Here is an 18,741-nt window from a genome sequence, read left to right as displayed (position 1 = left end):
TCACCTGCAGGAGTCGGTTTACTCAGGGCGAGCTTTTGTGTAGTTGACAGGGAGCATTCAGGGAGGGCTCATTGCTGCATTGTACAATGGCAGCAGGGGGTATGCACACGTTTTTCTAACCCAGTGCAACAATCAAAACATCAATACATTCTGTCCTCATTTGTGCGCTGAAAGCAGAGCAGTTTCCAGAACAAATACATTATGCCTGGAAAGAATACGAAAGTGAACAAAGCACTTATAAACGTATAATGATGCTTTTTTTGGGTTTTGGATTTTTTTAAACCTAAGGTAAGTTGACTTGCATTCAAAAAGACTGACCGATTAACTACTGAAAAAGCCAAAAAATCCCACTGTGGCCACAACTGACAGCTTGATTAACATCTCTTGTTCAAGGTTTTGAGAAGTACCTTAGCAGGGTGTGGGGGTAGAAACATAAATTATTAAGGTGCCACCTACAGCTCTCATTAATTCCCAGTCAAAGAAATGTCAAAAACTTTAAAAATATTGTATTTGCTCTTCAAAACGTAAACAGACTCCACAGGACTGTGCTGCTCTTTAGTCAAGGAAATAATCATATATCAGTGTCCGGGTGGACAGAGCAACACTCTGCTTCCCAGGAAGAGGGCTGCTGCCACAGCCCAGCCTGACCTCCCTCTCTTCACCTCTCACAGGTCCACAGTGCTCTCTGAACTGGAGGTGGCCTCACGTGCCAGCCCCTTCCTCACTCACGTGCGCACAGACCCATCGTTCACAGCATGCCCTCAACTCACCATGGAATTCATGGCAAAGTGATTGTGCTGCGTCTGTAGGTCCAGGGCATGTTGGTAGCTCACGCCAATCTCTGTGTGACTCTGCAGGAACAATTCTTTGTTGTGGCTGATCCAGTCGAACATCTAGAAGTATTCACACAGGAAAAAACCAAACAAGTGTTAGACAGGGAGGAAAAAAAATAAAAGACAGTGCAAAATATAAAGATACACAGTTCTCAGACAGATGCATATGCAACACACACCAAAGACCTCATCTATGTTCCTCACCAAAATAAGCTGTTGTCGAGCAATGGAAGCATTTAAGTTATCACCATATTTCATTACTAACAGAATGATAGGTCAGGAAACATAATTCATGAAGCATGTTCCTCAGTAAGCTGATCCCATAATCTTTTCCTGTAAGTAATGGCAATTTCATATATAGAAAGATGGCAGCAGAGGGGTTGCTTCACTGACTGAAGATCTAGCAGTTCATAAAGTAACCTTCATCCAGAAATGGACCAAAAATTCCATAAATATTATTGATGGGATTTTCTCGCCCCTCTTTTTTGTCTACACATAAAATTTCCAAATGTTACATCCAAAGAGCCAGTTGACTTTCTACACTTATATTTCCTAGATCTTTCCAATTCCAAAGCCAGAAGCCAGTCTATCTTCTACTTATTATTTTTGGGATGCAGAGAGAAAAAGAAAAAAAGTATTTTATTAATATCTATAAAGAGTACACCATTTCAACTTCTCCCACTTCTAAATGGATTTCCAAGCAAAATGGATAATTTAGCACTTCAGACACAGACAGAACTATATTGAATAAAGCTGATGAAACTCATTCCTTATTTCATAGCACGTTAACGTGACACATTAATCTTCAGCACGTTCACGCATTATAAGCCGTCACAAGTCAGCTAGGAGATAGCGTGTTTACGTTTTGGCTTGTTCTGCGTTGTGCTATAGATTAAATGCATTTAAAGTGAGAACCTTTCATTCTTTACTCCTGTCTACAGCTCTGCAGGCATTACACTCTCAGTTTTCTTCTTTTCTTCAAACATTTTTGTTACAGAATCTTTTCAAGCCATGTTCCCTCAGCTCTACCTCAGCAAGCTGGGGAACTGTCCATTAATAAGGACTCTTTCATAATAAAAGACCCAACTGCTTAATTCATTATAAGGAAAGAAAAACTAGTTAACAGAGGAAGTGGAGGTCAGGTCAATACAGTTCATGGTGCTCAAGAAAGTGGTTTAGGGTGAACAGGCAAGTGATGCAGCTTCTAAGCAACCAACTTACAGTCAAAGGATCAGCCCACATCTTTGTTATAACATTTGTGTGTCCTCCAGTCAAGAGCTGTTTGTTCTTTAGCACTGAATAACATTTTTTGACCTATGACAGCTGAAGAACACTCAGAGCCCACTGCTCAGGTACTGTATGTTGCTGTAGTTTCTCAGGGGCAGTTACCTATTCCCTGTAGAGATGGTGCTCCTAAGAGCAGAGAAAAGGCCCTGTATGGGTCACCTGAGATTCCTGCAATAAACTCAGCATTTCATGCAAAGCACTCGATTCAGCATGGGAGTGAGCTGCTTTATGCAGGGGATTTGCAGAAATAACACTGAATATCCCTTTCATCAAAAGGCAAAACATTGCAAGTGCTCCAAAGCCACCAGACACACTACACCGACCCGGTCCCATAAATGTCACATATGCCTGACCTCACAATCTTTTATTTGTGAAAATACACTTGCAACTATAGAGTCTACAGTAGCTTGTATTTTGTGTTGATGAATAATTTTAAAGCCCCAATTTGGTTCAAGTTACAATGATGCAAGTCCAAAATAATATCATTGACACAGTTATTTTCTCATTCGTACACATGGAACTGATCAAAATCCTGACTCTCTCATTTTTTCAGAAAGTATAAATAACAAGATTTTTGCAAGGATGAGGTCAGGGGTTTCAAACATTACTGCCAATTAAACAGAATGAAACAGCCTACTATAACCTGAAAAGACACCTAAAGCTTTCTCATTGGATTCCTTTTCCTCACTTTCTTTAAGTTTAATAAGCAACATAAGCACAAAATAATTTGCCACACTTGTCATAAAGCCAATAAAGAAAGAAAAATTCCATAACAGCGAAGTTCATGTCCCAACAACAAGATTTTACATCTCTGCTGAGAAACCAACACAGATTTCTTCTAAGTAGATATATGTTTGTTGTTAACATTTTTTTAATGTTTTAAACAATCTAAAGACATTCAGGGAGAAGAAAACTGGCAGCAATCCACTAAAAATAAACAGTAAATCTAATATTTTATGCTCAGCAAAGCCGAATCAGGATCTTTTTAAGACAAGTAATTTAAACTAGTAATTATTCCGTGGACAGGGAGCATTTCCTCCATCTAATCTGTACACATATTATTGGATGAGAATCTAGGTTAAGTTGAACTATGCTTCTGCCTTTTAAAATACAATATAAACTATCAAGGAAAAAAAAGGAAATTTAAAAGATGATTAATCATTTTGTTTTGTTTAATCAACTGAAATACACAATAGCAGTTGAAAGGATGACCTTAGGAATTTTGAGCAACAGACCTCAATGATGAGATCTGTACCAACTTCCAAAACAGTATGTTTTTTAAACTTCTACTCATGGACAATAGCAGATTTTGGAAGAGACTCAATTTCAGTTTAAATTTTGAATCTTACTATTATACTCTTCATAAAAAATTACTTTGGTTTCAGCTGGCCTATGCCTGTAGCAAATTATCCCCCATCAATATGGTCTGGAGTCTCTTCCCAACCCTCTCAAGTCTCACTTGAAACCCCAGAAAATGAAGAGTTGAGTTTCACGTGGTTTGGAGCAGGGAGAAAATAAAGCAAGATGCCTAGGAATAAGTGCAGAGTAAAAAGATGCAGATACACTATGGTCTAAGGTAGAGTTTTGCACTTTGTAATGCAAAAGTAATGCACTTTGCTCTGTGAAAAATTTCATTGCTCTTGAGTCTTAATGAATAATAAGCAGGAGTTACAATCACTCTTGCTTTACACAGCAACCAGGGCTTTGCAAGACCGCAAACACGTCAACCTTACGTGATGCATTGCTGTATCCGAGATACCCAAGTTCCAGATTAATTGGTACCTCCGCACGGCCCAGTCCAGTGCTATGTGGAATCACTAACTTGACCCCCCAAAACAGCACAGCCTGGGAACAGCACTGCTTGGATTTGTCTACATTGCTTTTGTTTCCAGGGATAGTTCATTCAAAGACTTCTCAAGCATTTCTGCTTAATGCTTACTTAACTGGAGACATTTCCCCAAGTACCCAGAAAATAATACTGGGTTTTCTTTATTGCACAGGTCTGGCTGGCATCATGGAAAACTTAGTATTTTCACCCTCCTAATCAAGGATGCACGGAAATAAGTATCACACAGTCCCACAGATCACGAGATTTGCTTAACAATAATGGGATTTAAATAAATAAATACATAAAAATGTGGTCTTATTTGCTTTTGAGATCTAACGGATTACATTTTCAAACTTTTCTCCTCAACCACAAAGTCTACAAATGGACTTAAACAACTTTCTCATAGCAATATGACTGGAAGTTGAGGGGCTAAAAATACCAAATGTTGATGACTTGTGATGATGCTGTGAGAGTTTGCAATGTGTAGCCAGGAGGTTTCAATATGAAGGCCTGTCAACATTGTCTGGCCCGGCCCATATTACTAGCAGTATCTCCTGAAAACTTTCATGTTAAACTTTTTTTACACATGAGAAACACTGATGCTTCCTGTGTTCCTGAAGCGAGTGTGCTGCTGAGTTTGCTTAATTAAAGCACACGATCTATGATTAAGGATGTGAGCATCGCAATGACCTGGCAATTGCTATTTTACTCAATCCTGCAAGGACCAGCCTAGTTTCAAGGGGTAATTTGGGCTCCTGGAAAAGCATTCAACATCCTGTGATAGTTTCCCTGACAAAGGAATGAGTTTTTAATGCAGTAAATAGCAGAGTCTCGAGAATGTACCCTGTGAGATCAGCTTAAACCAAATACCGCGTCTCAGCTAACTGAGACTTTCCGTGTCATTATAATATTGCTATACAGCACCGTATCAATTGACCTCACCCCATTCATGAAAAAGCCTGCCCTAACAAACCTAGCCTAGTGATTATCATAAAATTAATGAATCTTTAATTATTCGTTTGACTTACTGCTTAGTTGGAGCCATGCTGACTGCCAGTGTGTTAAGTCTGATAATCATTCCTGCGGTTCTAAAGTCACACTAAACAGGAGCACAGAATAGCTAAGATTGGACATTATATCACTTAAAACATGTGAACCAGCTGTCCTCAGTGTCTCCCAGACTGGCTCTTCTCCACCTTGCTCTAGATAATCTGGAACCAAGTAAGTAGTTAAGAGTTTTCCAGTGACTGAGTAGCTGGGAGGAGGGGTTAAGCATATTTAAAGAGAAGATAAACTTTCAGTGTTATTATTCTTGTAGCCCCTGTTTCTATCAATACATAAAGGAAAGTGAATGCATATGCTGAAGAATGTTAATTGCTATATTTAATTAAGAAAATTAGTCTCTTATGAGAGAGTCAGAAAAAGTAAGAATGATCCAAAGGGTCTCCGCCCAACACTTTGCTAAAGCATCTACCCTAACTGTCATTAATGATCATATATGTGCCAGTAATTACTACACATGTGGTCCTGAGGCCGCTTCACTTGAGAGTAAGGGTATGAGATCACATCTCCAGTGTCAGTCGTGCTGGCAACAGTGAGTTCTTAACCTCATGTTTTGTCATCATAGTTGATGAGTTACTAGAAAATCCAGGTTAAGTGTTAGACCAAACAGCAGGTCTCAAGCTGGTCATGAATAAGTCCTATGGAGGGAGAATGCAACTCTGTACTTTCCCTGGATTTGTAACATCTGGCAGACTAGTGAGTACATGGCGAGAACAGCTGTTTGAGAACAGAGAAGAAACACACGGATATGGAACAGCATGTATGCAGATTGTGTGCAGTCCAGCTCTACCTCAGATAAAATGAGATTTATAACATCATTTCAAATAATAACCTCTACTCTCTGGCTTTTGTCAGAGCTCACTGAGGAGCATTAGCACTGGATTCTGAAACAGTGGTGCAGAGCACCACAGGATGATGTTCCCATCCCACGGCTGGCAGCACACCCTTTGCCAAGTGGTACTGATGGGAGGATTACAGCCCTCATGGTTTTGGCAGCCAGTGAACTGAATATATTTATTAATGAAATTGTTTATACGTGCTAAAAATAATAAATCTCAAATCTATCTAACACTATACTAGGGCTGGAATTAATTATGAACCTGCTTGTAGCAAATCATCTTCTCTGTAAGTTTGGAGCCATAAATATCCAACTCATGTGGGTAAGTAAGGGTAGAATGATAACGATTATAAACACACCATCTCGAAGAACAATATAGGATACATATCAAGAAAACGGCCCCAAAGGGACATTCAGGTCAAGTCCAATCACTGCTTTTGGCAGCTAACCACAGTATAGAATTTCCTTTCATAAAGGGATGAAGCTCCACCTGAAAACTAGTTAAATGCCACAGCTCCGCTCCTCCTATGAGAAGCGGTTCCAGAAACTTTCTGCTCCTGTTACTGAACTCTTCATATACTCTCTGACCTAAATCACACTCAAGGCCAGTCTATATACATTTGTTCTTAGGTCAACACTGTCCTTTAAGTAAAAGATGTTCTTCTCTCAGGTGTGGACATTTCCATATAACCACATTTCCAGTGTGGTTCATTGTCTCTCCTGCTGTTTGTTTTTTAGAGCCCAGCTCTTTTATTTTTTTCATAAGATACACAGCCTCTCTCTGCACTTGTTCAAGTTCATAGTTATTTTTCTATCCAAACTAAGGTCCCAATAAGGCTTTGTGGAATGTTGATTTTTTGCTGGAAATACTTCAGCCGACATCATCTAGAATCACCTGTGCAGTGCTTCTGGCATCAATTTTAGAAAAGAAGATACAAAAATGGGAGAGCAGCAGCTACTGAATCAACATTAGTACCTTCTGCATTACCTCGCTATCTTTTCTCTTGGTAGCCTCCTGCATAAATATTGACAAAGGACAGTAGTGTTTACTGGATTTTCCCTGACAAGCACAACCCATCTGATGTTCCAAATAAGAAGAGCAAGTTCAAGAGCACTTAGAAAAAATAAAAGGCAGGGTTTTGTAATAAACTCCAGTCAGTCTCACACATAATGCACCAGGCATAAATGTATTCTCCCACTACGCTTCCATATGCTTCTAACAAAGAGAAAAAAAAGCCACATTAATCTAAAAAGAATGTCTTGCCTGTAGTTGAGTAGATGAGTAATTATATGCCAGATGAAATCCCCATTAGATCAGTACTTTCCAATCTTTTCCAATTTGTGGACTCCATAAAAATTTTCAAGGCAAGTGCTATAGCAAATTAAAGTCTATAGACAATAAATCTGTTTTATCAAATACCTTTACCAACCACTAAGGAATTTAACATATATGATCCACAGGTTGGAAAACACTGCAGATAACCACCCACTGCTTATTAAGGAGAGGTCTATCTAAGAGTGCACGTGCAATTTGGATTTTCAAAACTAACCAGCCAGTGTTAAATTGACTAATCTACAACCGAAAGTAGAAAGTTCCACTCTGAAGGCATCTACAGCTAAGCAAGTTCATTTTCATATATTTCCACAATATAAACAAAACAGTAACGCACGTAGAAGAGTAACTGCCAGAGCCCCCTCTCTTGAGGGACTAAGTTTCCAGCTACAAGGTCTATTCCTATCTCATTAAGCGAGTTGAAGTATTCACAACAATTAAATTAAACTAAGCCATATTCTTTACATCTCTTGCAATTTACATTTAGCCAGTATTTGAACAAGAAGAATACCACACAACAGATTTGTGTTACATACACAGTCTATAATAACATGTGAGGGCCTGATCCTGGAAAGATCTGCATATGAACTACCTTTATAAAAGGCAATCAGTCAAGACGGTCCTCTAGTACCTTCAGACAAGAATCATAACTACAGTTTCATTTGAACTAGCCATACCTAGGTCACCTGTATATCTGGAAAAGACTAACAGAAGTGCAACACCTCCACAAAGGAGAAGAGCCAACAACCTAAAGAATCAGGACATTTACCTGGAATACAGAAGAATCCCTCCGCCCAAGCCCCTGAGCAAAATTCAGCAGAACAGAGGACTGATACTGGCTGTCCAGGCTGGCTGCTCCCTAAGGCAGGAGGAGCCAGAAACGAAGACCCAGCAGGCAGGACAGGGACCTCATTAGTCAGAGCCTGGCCCACAGCCTCTGAGGGCTGATAGCAACCAGGTTTAATCAATAAATCATCAGGCAAGTTGTGGTGACAAGACAAGTCCAAGCTTAAGCTAGGAAGTCCATCAGCAGGTCAGGATCAGGTCCAGTGAGCGTAGTGAGTGTGACCAGGCTTAGACACAGCCTCATGATTGCAGCACAGGTCCACAGGGACAAGACAGGTCCTAGATCATGCAACAAAATCAGTTGATGGATCAGTGCCACCTCAGCAGGGCGGCCCATGGCCAGGTGGGAAAGGCTGTGGCAAAGCTGGAGGCTGATCTCCCACAGCTGAGCTGCAATGAGGCTCCTGGCCCATGGGTGAGGCTGGTCAGGGCCATCAACGCCCAGCAGTGCTCACAGGGTCCTGACACTGGGCTGGTTACATAAAGGGTCACTAGGAAAACTGGCCCCAGAATAAATTTTGGATTTAAAGAAAACTTTGATAGCGCATTTCATTTTTTTCATTAATCAACACATTTCATCAATACTGCTTCAACAGAAAAAAATCCCAATCTGCTGTAATTCCTATCGCCACTCTATAAACACAGCCTTAATTAAATCAAAGTACTTGTAGGTTTAAAATAGAACTCAGTGTACATCTAAATGCTTTGCTAAGCCAGGGCCTAAATACAAATTTGTGCTTGTTTTTGTGTTTGTCTCTTGTTTACAGATGGTGACGGACAAGCTAATACTTCTGCCAGATCTTTCCTTTTCACATGTGTTTAGTGCAGTCCACAGCCAGGGTAAATTGGTGTTGTTCCAATGAGGCCAATTTACACCAGCTGAAGATTCAGACCCACAGCTGTATTTGTGTAACCTCAATCCTGCACGAACACAGTTTTTCCGTTATAAATATCTGTGTATATGATTCATAGAGTACAGTAAGTTTAAGCTACAGCACATTAAATTATTCCAGACAATGGGCCCAACTGTCAACCCACTAGAAAATTAGCTAGATGTGTGATGTGACAAATAGCTCTGTATTAATATCAGAGCACCATTTCCAACATACACTGAATGTTCCTACTAAATGCCAGAGTAAGAGATCTGTGTTTTTTTCCTGACAGATATCAAGCCACAGCCATGCACAAAGTAAGGCATGTGATTCCTATAACGCTGAACAGAGAAGCAATAGTTTTATTGTTGAAGGTGGGAGAAAATTACAGATACTGAACACATAAATATGACTAATGATATCTGGGGGTATTTTATGTATCCGTGTGTTTGCTTCGCTTTTTTGAAATATTGTACCTTTCTACCGCACTCAGTGACATCAAACACTCAGGCATTCCTGGAAAGGATTTTCTGTTCCTTATAACGGAAACGGCCTTTCCTGGGCACAGATCATCTACAGAGAACTGCTTGCTTTCTAAGTGCAAATCAATTCATTGGCTGGATAGGCAATGTAATACTGAAAGAGATAGACAACAGTTTTGTGAATGGAGGAAACTGTAAATTATAAAAAGATCAGAGCGTCCCCCCAGATCAGGGATTTCCCTCTCAGCTTTCAGAATGTGTGAGATGCAATTTCATTCAGCTGAAAATGCTGTACGAGTTTGGTGACTTTACTGTAGACCCTGGTTCTATTCCTGGCTTAATGGGCGACATTCCTGTGACTCCAAATAGCTGCCATTAGAAACAAATCATCCAGATGCATGTTTACTGTTTTGTGTCAGAAGTGTGGCATTTCCGCTACCAAAATCACCTGTGTCTGAGACCCAGAGATACAGCTGTGGAGTAACCATAGGTTTAAACTCCCAACATGTGATGATGCTTCGGGGCTGAAGCCAGCATCTCTGTACAGACGGCAAGCAAAGGACATCACCTTTCTGCTGGATTTTGGGGTGTCGAGCACTCCCTACCCCTGTGCTCCGGCTAGTTTCCCATCCCATGAATCAACCAGTTCAATGTTTTCCCTTGACACTGGCAAACCTGACAAGCTGTGAGGGTGGATGGTCTCCCCACCTGGGGACATGCGCTCCACAGGTGGCACCAGGCCTCGCCGCCCCCTCAGCAGTGTCCCAGGTTTTCATGGGGCTGCCTTAGGGCCTACCTCAGTCAACAGACTTGTTGGTAAAAAACTTAAAATCCAACTTACCCCTCCACGGTGACTTCTTATTCCCCAGGGCTGAAAGGACTGTAAGAGCTAATTTGGCAGGGTGTTAAGGGTGCTTGCACATTCCCCTGGGCAACAACCGTGAGTGACAGGCTGCAGAGCAGGGCGGCCTGTCAGGAGGCCAAGAGCCGCCCTGAGCCGGTCCTGGCCGATTCCCTCTGGCTCTGGCTCTGAGGGGGCCCCAGCGAGGAAAACCAGCAAGTACAAGAGCCTGGCCATCACCCCAAAACATCCCTCAACCAGAGAAACGCCTGGATACAAGGTGTCAGCGACAGAAAATGGTGGCTGCTGAGGGCTGGAGACACTCTGTGGGGTCCTCCACCCCTGAGGGTGACCCACGCCAGGGCAGGGACACTAAGGAACATCGGCAGAAAAAATGTAAGACTCAGAGAATAGCTGTAAGAGCAGAAGAAAGAAACTCATGCAAATATTGTCCTCGATAGCCCCTGCTGCCTGTCACCCCACCAGAAGAATTTTGATGGACTGGGTATACACCATGACAAAAAACAGGGAAAATGAGTCTGGGGAAGAATAGGTGTTTATTGGGAGTGTGTCCTACATTTTCCTCTCAACACCCTAATTGAGATCAGAAGTTTGTGTTGATTAGCAATAAATTGAGCAAAATTCTTCAACTCAAGACTGTTTCACTTGCAACACCTTTTCAGCACCTGTGTCGGACATAAGGCATCCAGGATTTTGAAGCCAAGAAATATGGAGGGGCCTTGCAATACATGAAGGTCCAAGAAAACATTTATGAATTAATTTTCATAACATGCATGATATGTAAGAAGAAAAGCCAGAGTGACCTGGTTTAAAATGACACTGATACTCCTGGAAACGATCCACAGACCATGCTCCTGGCTTCACCTCTTAAACCATCAGCAGCTACTGAGGAGGCGACCTCTCAACTGCACACCCACCCTCATGTGTTACCTATAAATAGATATGAAGGCTAATTTAAGATATACTTGTAAGACCCCAAGCTCTACCAAGTATGGGCCATTTAAAGCATTTCAGCCAGGCCAGGAAGATATTCATTGAGGAATAATCACATAGCTGCATCTGAAAGATCCCACACAATAAGTCTGTGAACCTCATGCACAGTTTAATTACATTATTTCCTGACAGCTAGGTTCTTGTCACCTAACCTTCTTGAGGATCAAAGCAATAAATCAAAAAAACAGCTTTCTTCTCTTTTTCTATGTGTGCGGGCCTCTTTCTTCTCTTCTTCTAGACGTGTGGGCTTTGTTGCCCTTTAGAGCATTTTGGGTCTTCTTGTCTTCATTAGTTAAAGCAGAACTTTGTGGTTATAATATGCTATATTCATCCTTAAAAATGAGGTTTAAGTCTGTATTCAGATGCCAAAACACTTTCTCTTGCCATACTGATGAGGGGAGCATTCCTGTGCCTCACAGCGGTGCCAAGTTGGAGAAGCTGAACCAGCCTCAAAATGCTCTCTATCAAAATTGGCAAGCGAAATAAAGAGGAAATTTGTGCAAATGCAAAAATATTCCATTGGAACATACTGCCTTCAATTATTTTTGGACCATTCTAATGTTCATGGAGGAAGCAAAAAGGAATAGTAACTGCGTATCCAGTGTCGGCAGCAGGAAACTACAAATAGCACGGCACACCATGTTCCAGTTTCAGCAGTGGCAGGCTTCAGAGACGTTTCCTTACAGTCAGGAGCGGACAGGCTGCAAGGCAACTGCTGCCAGAGTCTGGAAACATAAAGCAGGAACTACGCCATCACTCGGTTAATGTTCTGCCCTCTTGCACTGAAAGGTCACAAGGGTGTTGGATGATCCAGTGCAAATCGGATAGAAAGTGGCCCCAGACTGCTCTAACTATGCTATAGGGCGCACTTAGCATGAAGGAAATGCGCAAGTCTTCCTCATCCCTAGCTGCAGCAGCGGAGCAAGGAATTGCTATTGTTTTTACATTCCCATCAAAAAGATCAGGTTCAATTCCAAGTGCTGTGGAGGCAACATATTTAGCTGCCTGGAAAAAAAAAAAAAAAAGGCAAAAAGCAGATTTTGCAGCACAGGGCAGGATGAATTGATAAAGAAATATGGAAAGCACTGAGATATCTATTTTAACACATCAGATCAGGACTCCCACTGCAGGACAGGCTTCCTGTGTGACAGGAGGCAAGGCAGTTAAGCCCTGTGGTTTTCAATTTCCAATTTTTAGCTTTGAACTTTGCATCCTTTGTACTTTCATTTTGTTCCTCCAAAGCCAATCCAGCTCAACAGCAATCAGCCTCTGACAGATGGTTACCCTTCCCAATGGACAGCTGTCCACATATGAAAAATCAGCACCACAAATGCCTTCAGAAGATTCTTACATGCTTTGCTTGTAGAGTCTGAGCTCCGGTCATGGAAGTGTTACGGGAGGAAGTTTGTACCCCCAGAGCTGTCAAACCAGCGGAAACAGAAATGTCAATGGTAGGCTCCAAAAGGAATCCTGCCCCCTCCTCCACAGGGAAAGAAATGATGGTTGCAACAAGGGCAGGTGACATTCACCATAGAATAACATCTAGCAGGAAGAGGATTTGTGATATATATTTATCTAGTTCTGTGTACTGCTCTGCTCAGCAGGCAAGGCAATCCCACACTTCCTCAAACCAGATGGCAAAACTGGGTTTGTAGCTGCTTTCAGTTGCAGGAGCAGCACAAAGCAGTTGGTGTGTACTTGTGAATTTGTCCTGTTGTTATTAGATTTGTCCCCAAACTTTCTGCTGGTGGATGTAAAGGCAGAAAAGCTATTGGTACGTAGGGGAAGAACACCCCATGGCCTTGACTGATAAATAAGAATGTAGCGGGATACAAGCTTGACACTGTGAAGAAGCTGCAAGCTCCTTTGGAACATCACTAATAATGAAGACATTTTGATTTTACAATCCAATTAGCAGAAATGAGCTCTGTTTGTGCTTTGAGGAAAGTTAAAAACTTCTATAATGATCTCCTGGTCTTCCAAAAATCTGTTTTTTCCTACAGCTACCAAGAAGAGCATCTTATTAAGTGTGACCAGCAGTGGTCAAAGTAATGAACAGCTCCCACAGAGCCCCCCATGATTATTTCCCACTCTGGCAACTCTTCACTTTAGATTGGGGGCAAGAAATTGTGGATGGCATTAGCAACCTGGCAGAAGCCTACTTCATATTAAACAGAGCAGATGTCAGCTAGCTGCACCTTTACTTCAGAGCTAGAGCCTGCAAAGTCTGCAAGTCCCACCATACAGGTTCCTGCAGGATTCATCTTCCAGTTAAAGATGAAGGTTTTTGCAAGTAATTTATCCTTATAGATGCTGAAGAGGATTTACTCCACAGTTCTGCAATAATTCTTCCGTGTCCATGACTAGGTGAGGGGGATTGTAGATTTGACACAGTTTAGCTGCCACTCTCAAAGCCTTCCAAAGTGGAATATGCTGATCCCACTCTGATATCTCTTTATCACATGACATCTACACTCACAGCATCACAGGGAACCATCACAGAATCACAGAATCTTCATGGTTGGAGAGGACCTTTGAGATCATCAAGTCCAACCAAACAACCTACAATCTCTGCCACTAGAGCATGCCCTGAAGTGCCACATCTAGACATTTCTTAAACACCTCTAGGGATGGTGACTCAGCCACCTCCCTGGGCAGGCTGTTCCAGGGCCTGACCACTCTTTCAGTAAAGTAACTCTTCATAATATCTAATCTAAACCTCCCCTGCTGCAACTTCAGACCATTTCCTCTGGTCCTGTCATTATTCACCTGGGAGAAGAGGCCAACACCCACCTCTCTACAACATCCTTTCAGGTAGTTGTAGAGGGCAATGAGGTCTCCCCTCAGCCTCCTCTTCTCCAAGCTAAACATGCCCAGCTCCCTCAGCCTCTCCTCATATGACCTGGTCTCCAGACCCCTCACCAGCCTGGGAGGTCTCCTCTGGACACGCTCCAGCACTTCTATGTCCCTCTTGTACAGCAGGGCCCAGAACTGAACACAGTACTCGAGGTGAGGCCTCACCAGTGCCGAGTACAGAGGCATGGTCACTTCCCTGCTCCTGCTGGCCATGCTATTCCTGATACAAGCCAGAATGCTGTTGGCCTTCTTGGCCCCCTGGGAACACTGCTGGCTCATGTTAAGCTGGCCGTCCACCAGCACCCCCAGGTCCTTTTCTGCTAGGCAGCTTTCCAGCCACTCTTCCCCAAGCCTGTAGCGTTGCTTGGGGTTGTTGTGACCGAAATGCAGGACCCGGCACTTGGCCTTATTAAACCTCATACAGTTGGCCTTGTCCCATTGATCCAGCCCATCCGGGTCCTTCTGTAGAGCCTTCCTACCCTCAAGCAGATCAACACTCCCACCTAGTTTGGTGTCATCTGCAAACTTACTGAGGGTGCACTCAATCCCCTCATCCAGACCACTGATAAAGATATTAAACAAAACTGGCCCCAAAACTGAGCCCTGAGGGACACCACTGGTGACCGGCCGCCAAGAGGATTTCACCCCATTAATCACAACTCTCTGGGCACGGCCATCCAGCCAGTTTTTAACCCAGCGAAGAGTACACTTGTCTATGCCATGATTCGCCAGCTTCTCCAGGAGAATGCTGCGGGGGACGGTGTCAAAGGCCTTACCAAAGTCCAGATAGACAACGTCCACCACCTTCCCCGTATCCAGAAGGCTGGTCACATCGTCATAGAAAGAGATCAGGTTGTGTCAACACACGCTCTGGGCACAACTACCCCTTGTTACAACACTTTTTCTGCTCCTAGGCAGACTTTGTTCTTTTGTTTTTTTAAAAAAAAGGGGGGAGGGGGAGGGATAAATCTGAGACCAGGTAAACTCAGTAATTTGAGGAATCCATGAGCCTAAACCCTGTTTTGCTACTACTGAGCTTCAGGAAAAAAAAATCAGTAAAGATGCATTCAGAACATTATACTGTTTATTCAGCTGCATCAGAACACCTCATAGTTGCTTATGCATGACAGAAAGCACCTATGTGCATCAAGACAAAGCAGGAGCAGTACTCAATAGCAAGAATTCGATTATTTTAAAATGCAAAAAAAAAAAAAAAGAAAGATGACAGAGAACACATTTGAAAATTAATGAAAAACTGCTGCTACAATAGAGTTATTGCTACATGCTTTCAATTCTCACCTGTTTTATTAGAGCCTCCTTTGTTCTAAGATGTGTGAAGTAATTAAATAAAAGTGATTAGAGCTGGCATAGGTTCATTTGGGGAAATACACAGATTTTAAGGAATGGGTATACAGTTTCTCCCTTTGATATGAATTTCCTGTGTTGGTCCTTTGTCCTTGATTGATGCTATGAGAAAGGTCTTACACAAAACATCTTAAGTGAAACAGACTATTCCCAGTACTATACTAAAGCGACCCAAGTCATGTATGAAAAGATACCTGTATTCAGTAGGAATGTTTCCATACCCTTTCATCTCCAAGAGCATTTTCCAACTGCAAATCCGCATGTCTTTGTTGGAAACGGCCAATGCCCCAGCTAGACTCAGTATCTTACTGTGCTAGGTGCCATTCGAACACGCACTTAACTATTGTTTATGCACTCAGCTCAGTCTCAATTTAAGCCTCCTTTCCATATCATCTATATAATTAGTTTCTGACATTTTACGATCTGATATTGTAAGATGGTGTCTGCCAATTCAACAATTTAGGGACCTGTCTGCATCCATTTGCTGCGTTCTGCCTGGTATTACAAATTCTGTGTCAGAGCAAACACTTCGTGTTGAACACAGGGCTTGTCCTCTCTGTTGTCGTTTTAGTTTCAGAGTGGGCTTAAGCACACAGGATGGCACAAGATGATGATCTTCTACTCATGGCAGCTTACTTAGACTGACAGCTGACTCTCCTTCCCAACATTGCCATCCCAAGTCTGATTTTATTAATGGGGAAGAACAGTCGTCTAGTGAGAATCTCTATACCAAAAAAGGCACCATATGCCAAGGGAAACTTCCGATTATAAAAGAAAGCATTTTTCACTGGCAGTATGAGAGAGTAGATGCCAGAAATGGAAACAGGGTTTCATGAGAGAACAGACACTATGTGCTCTCTCTGTGCAAGGGTCCATATGCATGAGAAAAGACAGAGAAAAAGACACTAAAGCAACTTAAAGTACTATGACTAAATGTTGCTCTTGAGCAATGTCTATTCCAGATCCATAAATGTAGAGATCTGTATATTTCTTCTAGAGCTCAAAAATAAGAACCAATTGTGTCAGGAACATTTTCAAAGCTTGTTTCTCTTATATTAGGACTATTGCAAGCCCTGGCAAATGAGGCTGCCCATAATGTTGCAAACGTGTACTAACATAACTGGACTACTTGGGGTGAGGGAAAAAGGGGGGCAGCAGCACAGACAGCTGGAAATAAGGTCCCATTTCTGTAAGTGGGTGGCAAAGCTGCTAACCCTGCTATCTGTAAGGCTGGAGCCAGAGACAATAGCTAGAGGTGGTGGCTGCACAGCTCCCAGCTGTAGGGCTCTAACAGCACTGGCTCACTGAATACCTGTCAGTGGGAACTCCTACAGAGACCGTGACTCTTTCACTAATTTTAACAGAAGTTGAGATTCACTTTGCTTTACAGGATCAGGCCCCTGTCTTTTTAGCAGACACCTCAGGGAGACCTCGAGCACCAAAATGCAATCAGGTCAGGGGTTGCAGATAAAAGTAGTCTGAGTTGTTTCACCTGATGAAGAGAGAAGCCGCTGCTTTGGGCTGAGAGGGCAAAGTACCAATAACAAATTGAGCCCTTGTGATCTCTGAGAACCCTTTTTCTGGGACTGTGGGTAAGGGATTTCATTTATGCTTAGCAGTAAATTCTTGGTTACTCTTATAAAGATCTCTACAAACACATGCATTTCACAAACGCAGACCCCAGTTCAGAGTCTTTTCCAGTCCTGTGTCCTTCTTCGCCCAGGCATTTGGGATGGGCTAAGGACAAAAGTAACATGCTTAAATGAGCCTCTCTTAGACCTTCAGTCATATGTCTCTGCAGAAGACACTAAGCTTATTGACTCCTTTTATTGTGGAAGTCTTATGGAGCTTACCTCAGGTCTAACAACACCCCCCGTGTTCAAAATCTCCAGGAAAGCTCCTTACTGTGATGCTCACTTACTGTGCTGTTGTGATATCCATGGTGTAAGTACTTAGATGAAAAATCCAGGGCATGCTGAGTTCTGTAAGCCAACGTGGTGTTCATGTAACTTAAATGAAATCTAAATCCTATGCAAAAATCCATGTCTAATCCATGCTTATTATGCCTGTATGATTATTACTGTTAACTGTTAAATACCATTCATTCAGTAACAAATCCTTTCGCAGTGAAACAGCACAGGGGGCATATATACTTCTCCTTGGTGCAAGACACGAAGGACATGCTCTCGTTATTAATCCTGATTCTGGTTCTTTCCCCTCTTAATATGCTTCCTGCCTCCTCCCCAGTCCTAATTAACCACCTCCCCAGAACTCATTGGCTTTGTATTCGTTTCACGTAGGACAGCTCCCACCGTCAGCTTCTCAGTACTTTCCTCATTTGTTTCCCAGCCTTATTCCCTGGGACACATACCCCTTACGGTAATTTCTAAGCCAGCATTTTACGCAAAATCTTGGAGGCAATTGTATAGATGGCACATAGAACAGATCAAAGAAAGCAAGTGCTTCCAGCAGTGAAATAAGAGAGGGGAAATGGCCCTTCACTGAGTGGATTTTATCTCAGTCAGAGGAGTCTCTCCCAGGTGCTATGCCTTCTGGCATTGCACAGATCCTTAAGGGTTAATATTACATGTTGTAAATGGGAAAACTCTGTCATCTGCTTATGTATCACTTCCAGGGTCTTTTGACACTGCTAGCAGAAGAAAGTGTAGAGGTGATGGAAAATAACGAAGGAAGTGAAGATGTTACTGATCTTTTTGATCTTTCTTATGCTGCTTTTCCAGAAAGTCAGCTAATACCCATTTCTAGGAAATGCTTCCCCACACAGCATCACTTGACTAAAGGAACAGCTACAATTGCTCTACTTAATGGACTGTAATAAAATAAACTGCCTCCTATTAGCAAGAAGGATCATATCATCAGATTTGTAATGCATTTTATTACAGAATATACGGCATCAGAATTTTTAAGTGCAATATAAGGGGTAGTAATGTATGAAACGGTTAAAGTGCATATCTATTACACAATCACAAATGCACTTCTAATTTCCCTTCTCTCAAACAGCAAGGTATCAATGTTTCTTTCTTAAAATCATCTTTTCCCCCCCTAAACCACAGGGTAAATTTCCACATTTTGCATTCCATTATTCCATCAAAGTTATCCTGCATCTTTTTAGGCAAATTGTAGCTTGCAGAGTATTCCTTCCTTCTGATGAACATACATTTTTGGCAGGTGTTAATACTCCAGTAATGGTGTAAGCATGGTTCAAATACTCAGATTATATACTTCTTGGCTAATCTTCTTTCCCATTGACTTTGCTGTGGAGC

The 18,741-nt window shown here is 42.1% G+C and overlaps 1 protein-coding gene across 12 annotated transcripts in view; it reads right to left on the bottom strand.

The window, feature by feature from the left end:
* KALRN (kalirin RhoGEF kinase) overlaps nt 1-18,741 on the bottom strand; it is a 522,320-nt gene that overhangs the window by 288,627 nt on the left and 214,952 nt on the right. For all 12 annotated transcript variants that reach the window (XM_074595384.1, XM_074595391.1, XM_074595388.1 and 9 more), the window contains one exon: nt 771-893. In XM_074595384.1, the coding sequence (XP_074451485.1) occupies nt 771-893 (123 nt within the window). The remainder of the gene's footprint in view (nt 1-770; nt 894-18,741) is intronic.

The sequence above is a fragment of the Larus michahellis genome, chromosome 7 (genome assembly GCF_964199755.1).
Source record: "Larus michahellis chromosome 7, bLarMic1.1, whole genome shotgun sequence".
Classification (NCBI taxonomy): domain Eukaryota; kingdom Metazoa; phylum Chordata; class Aves; order Charadriiformes; family Laridae; genus Larus; species Larus michahellis.
This window is presented reverse-complemented; position numbering and strand designations above follow the sequence as displayed.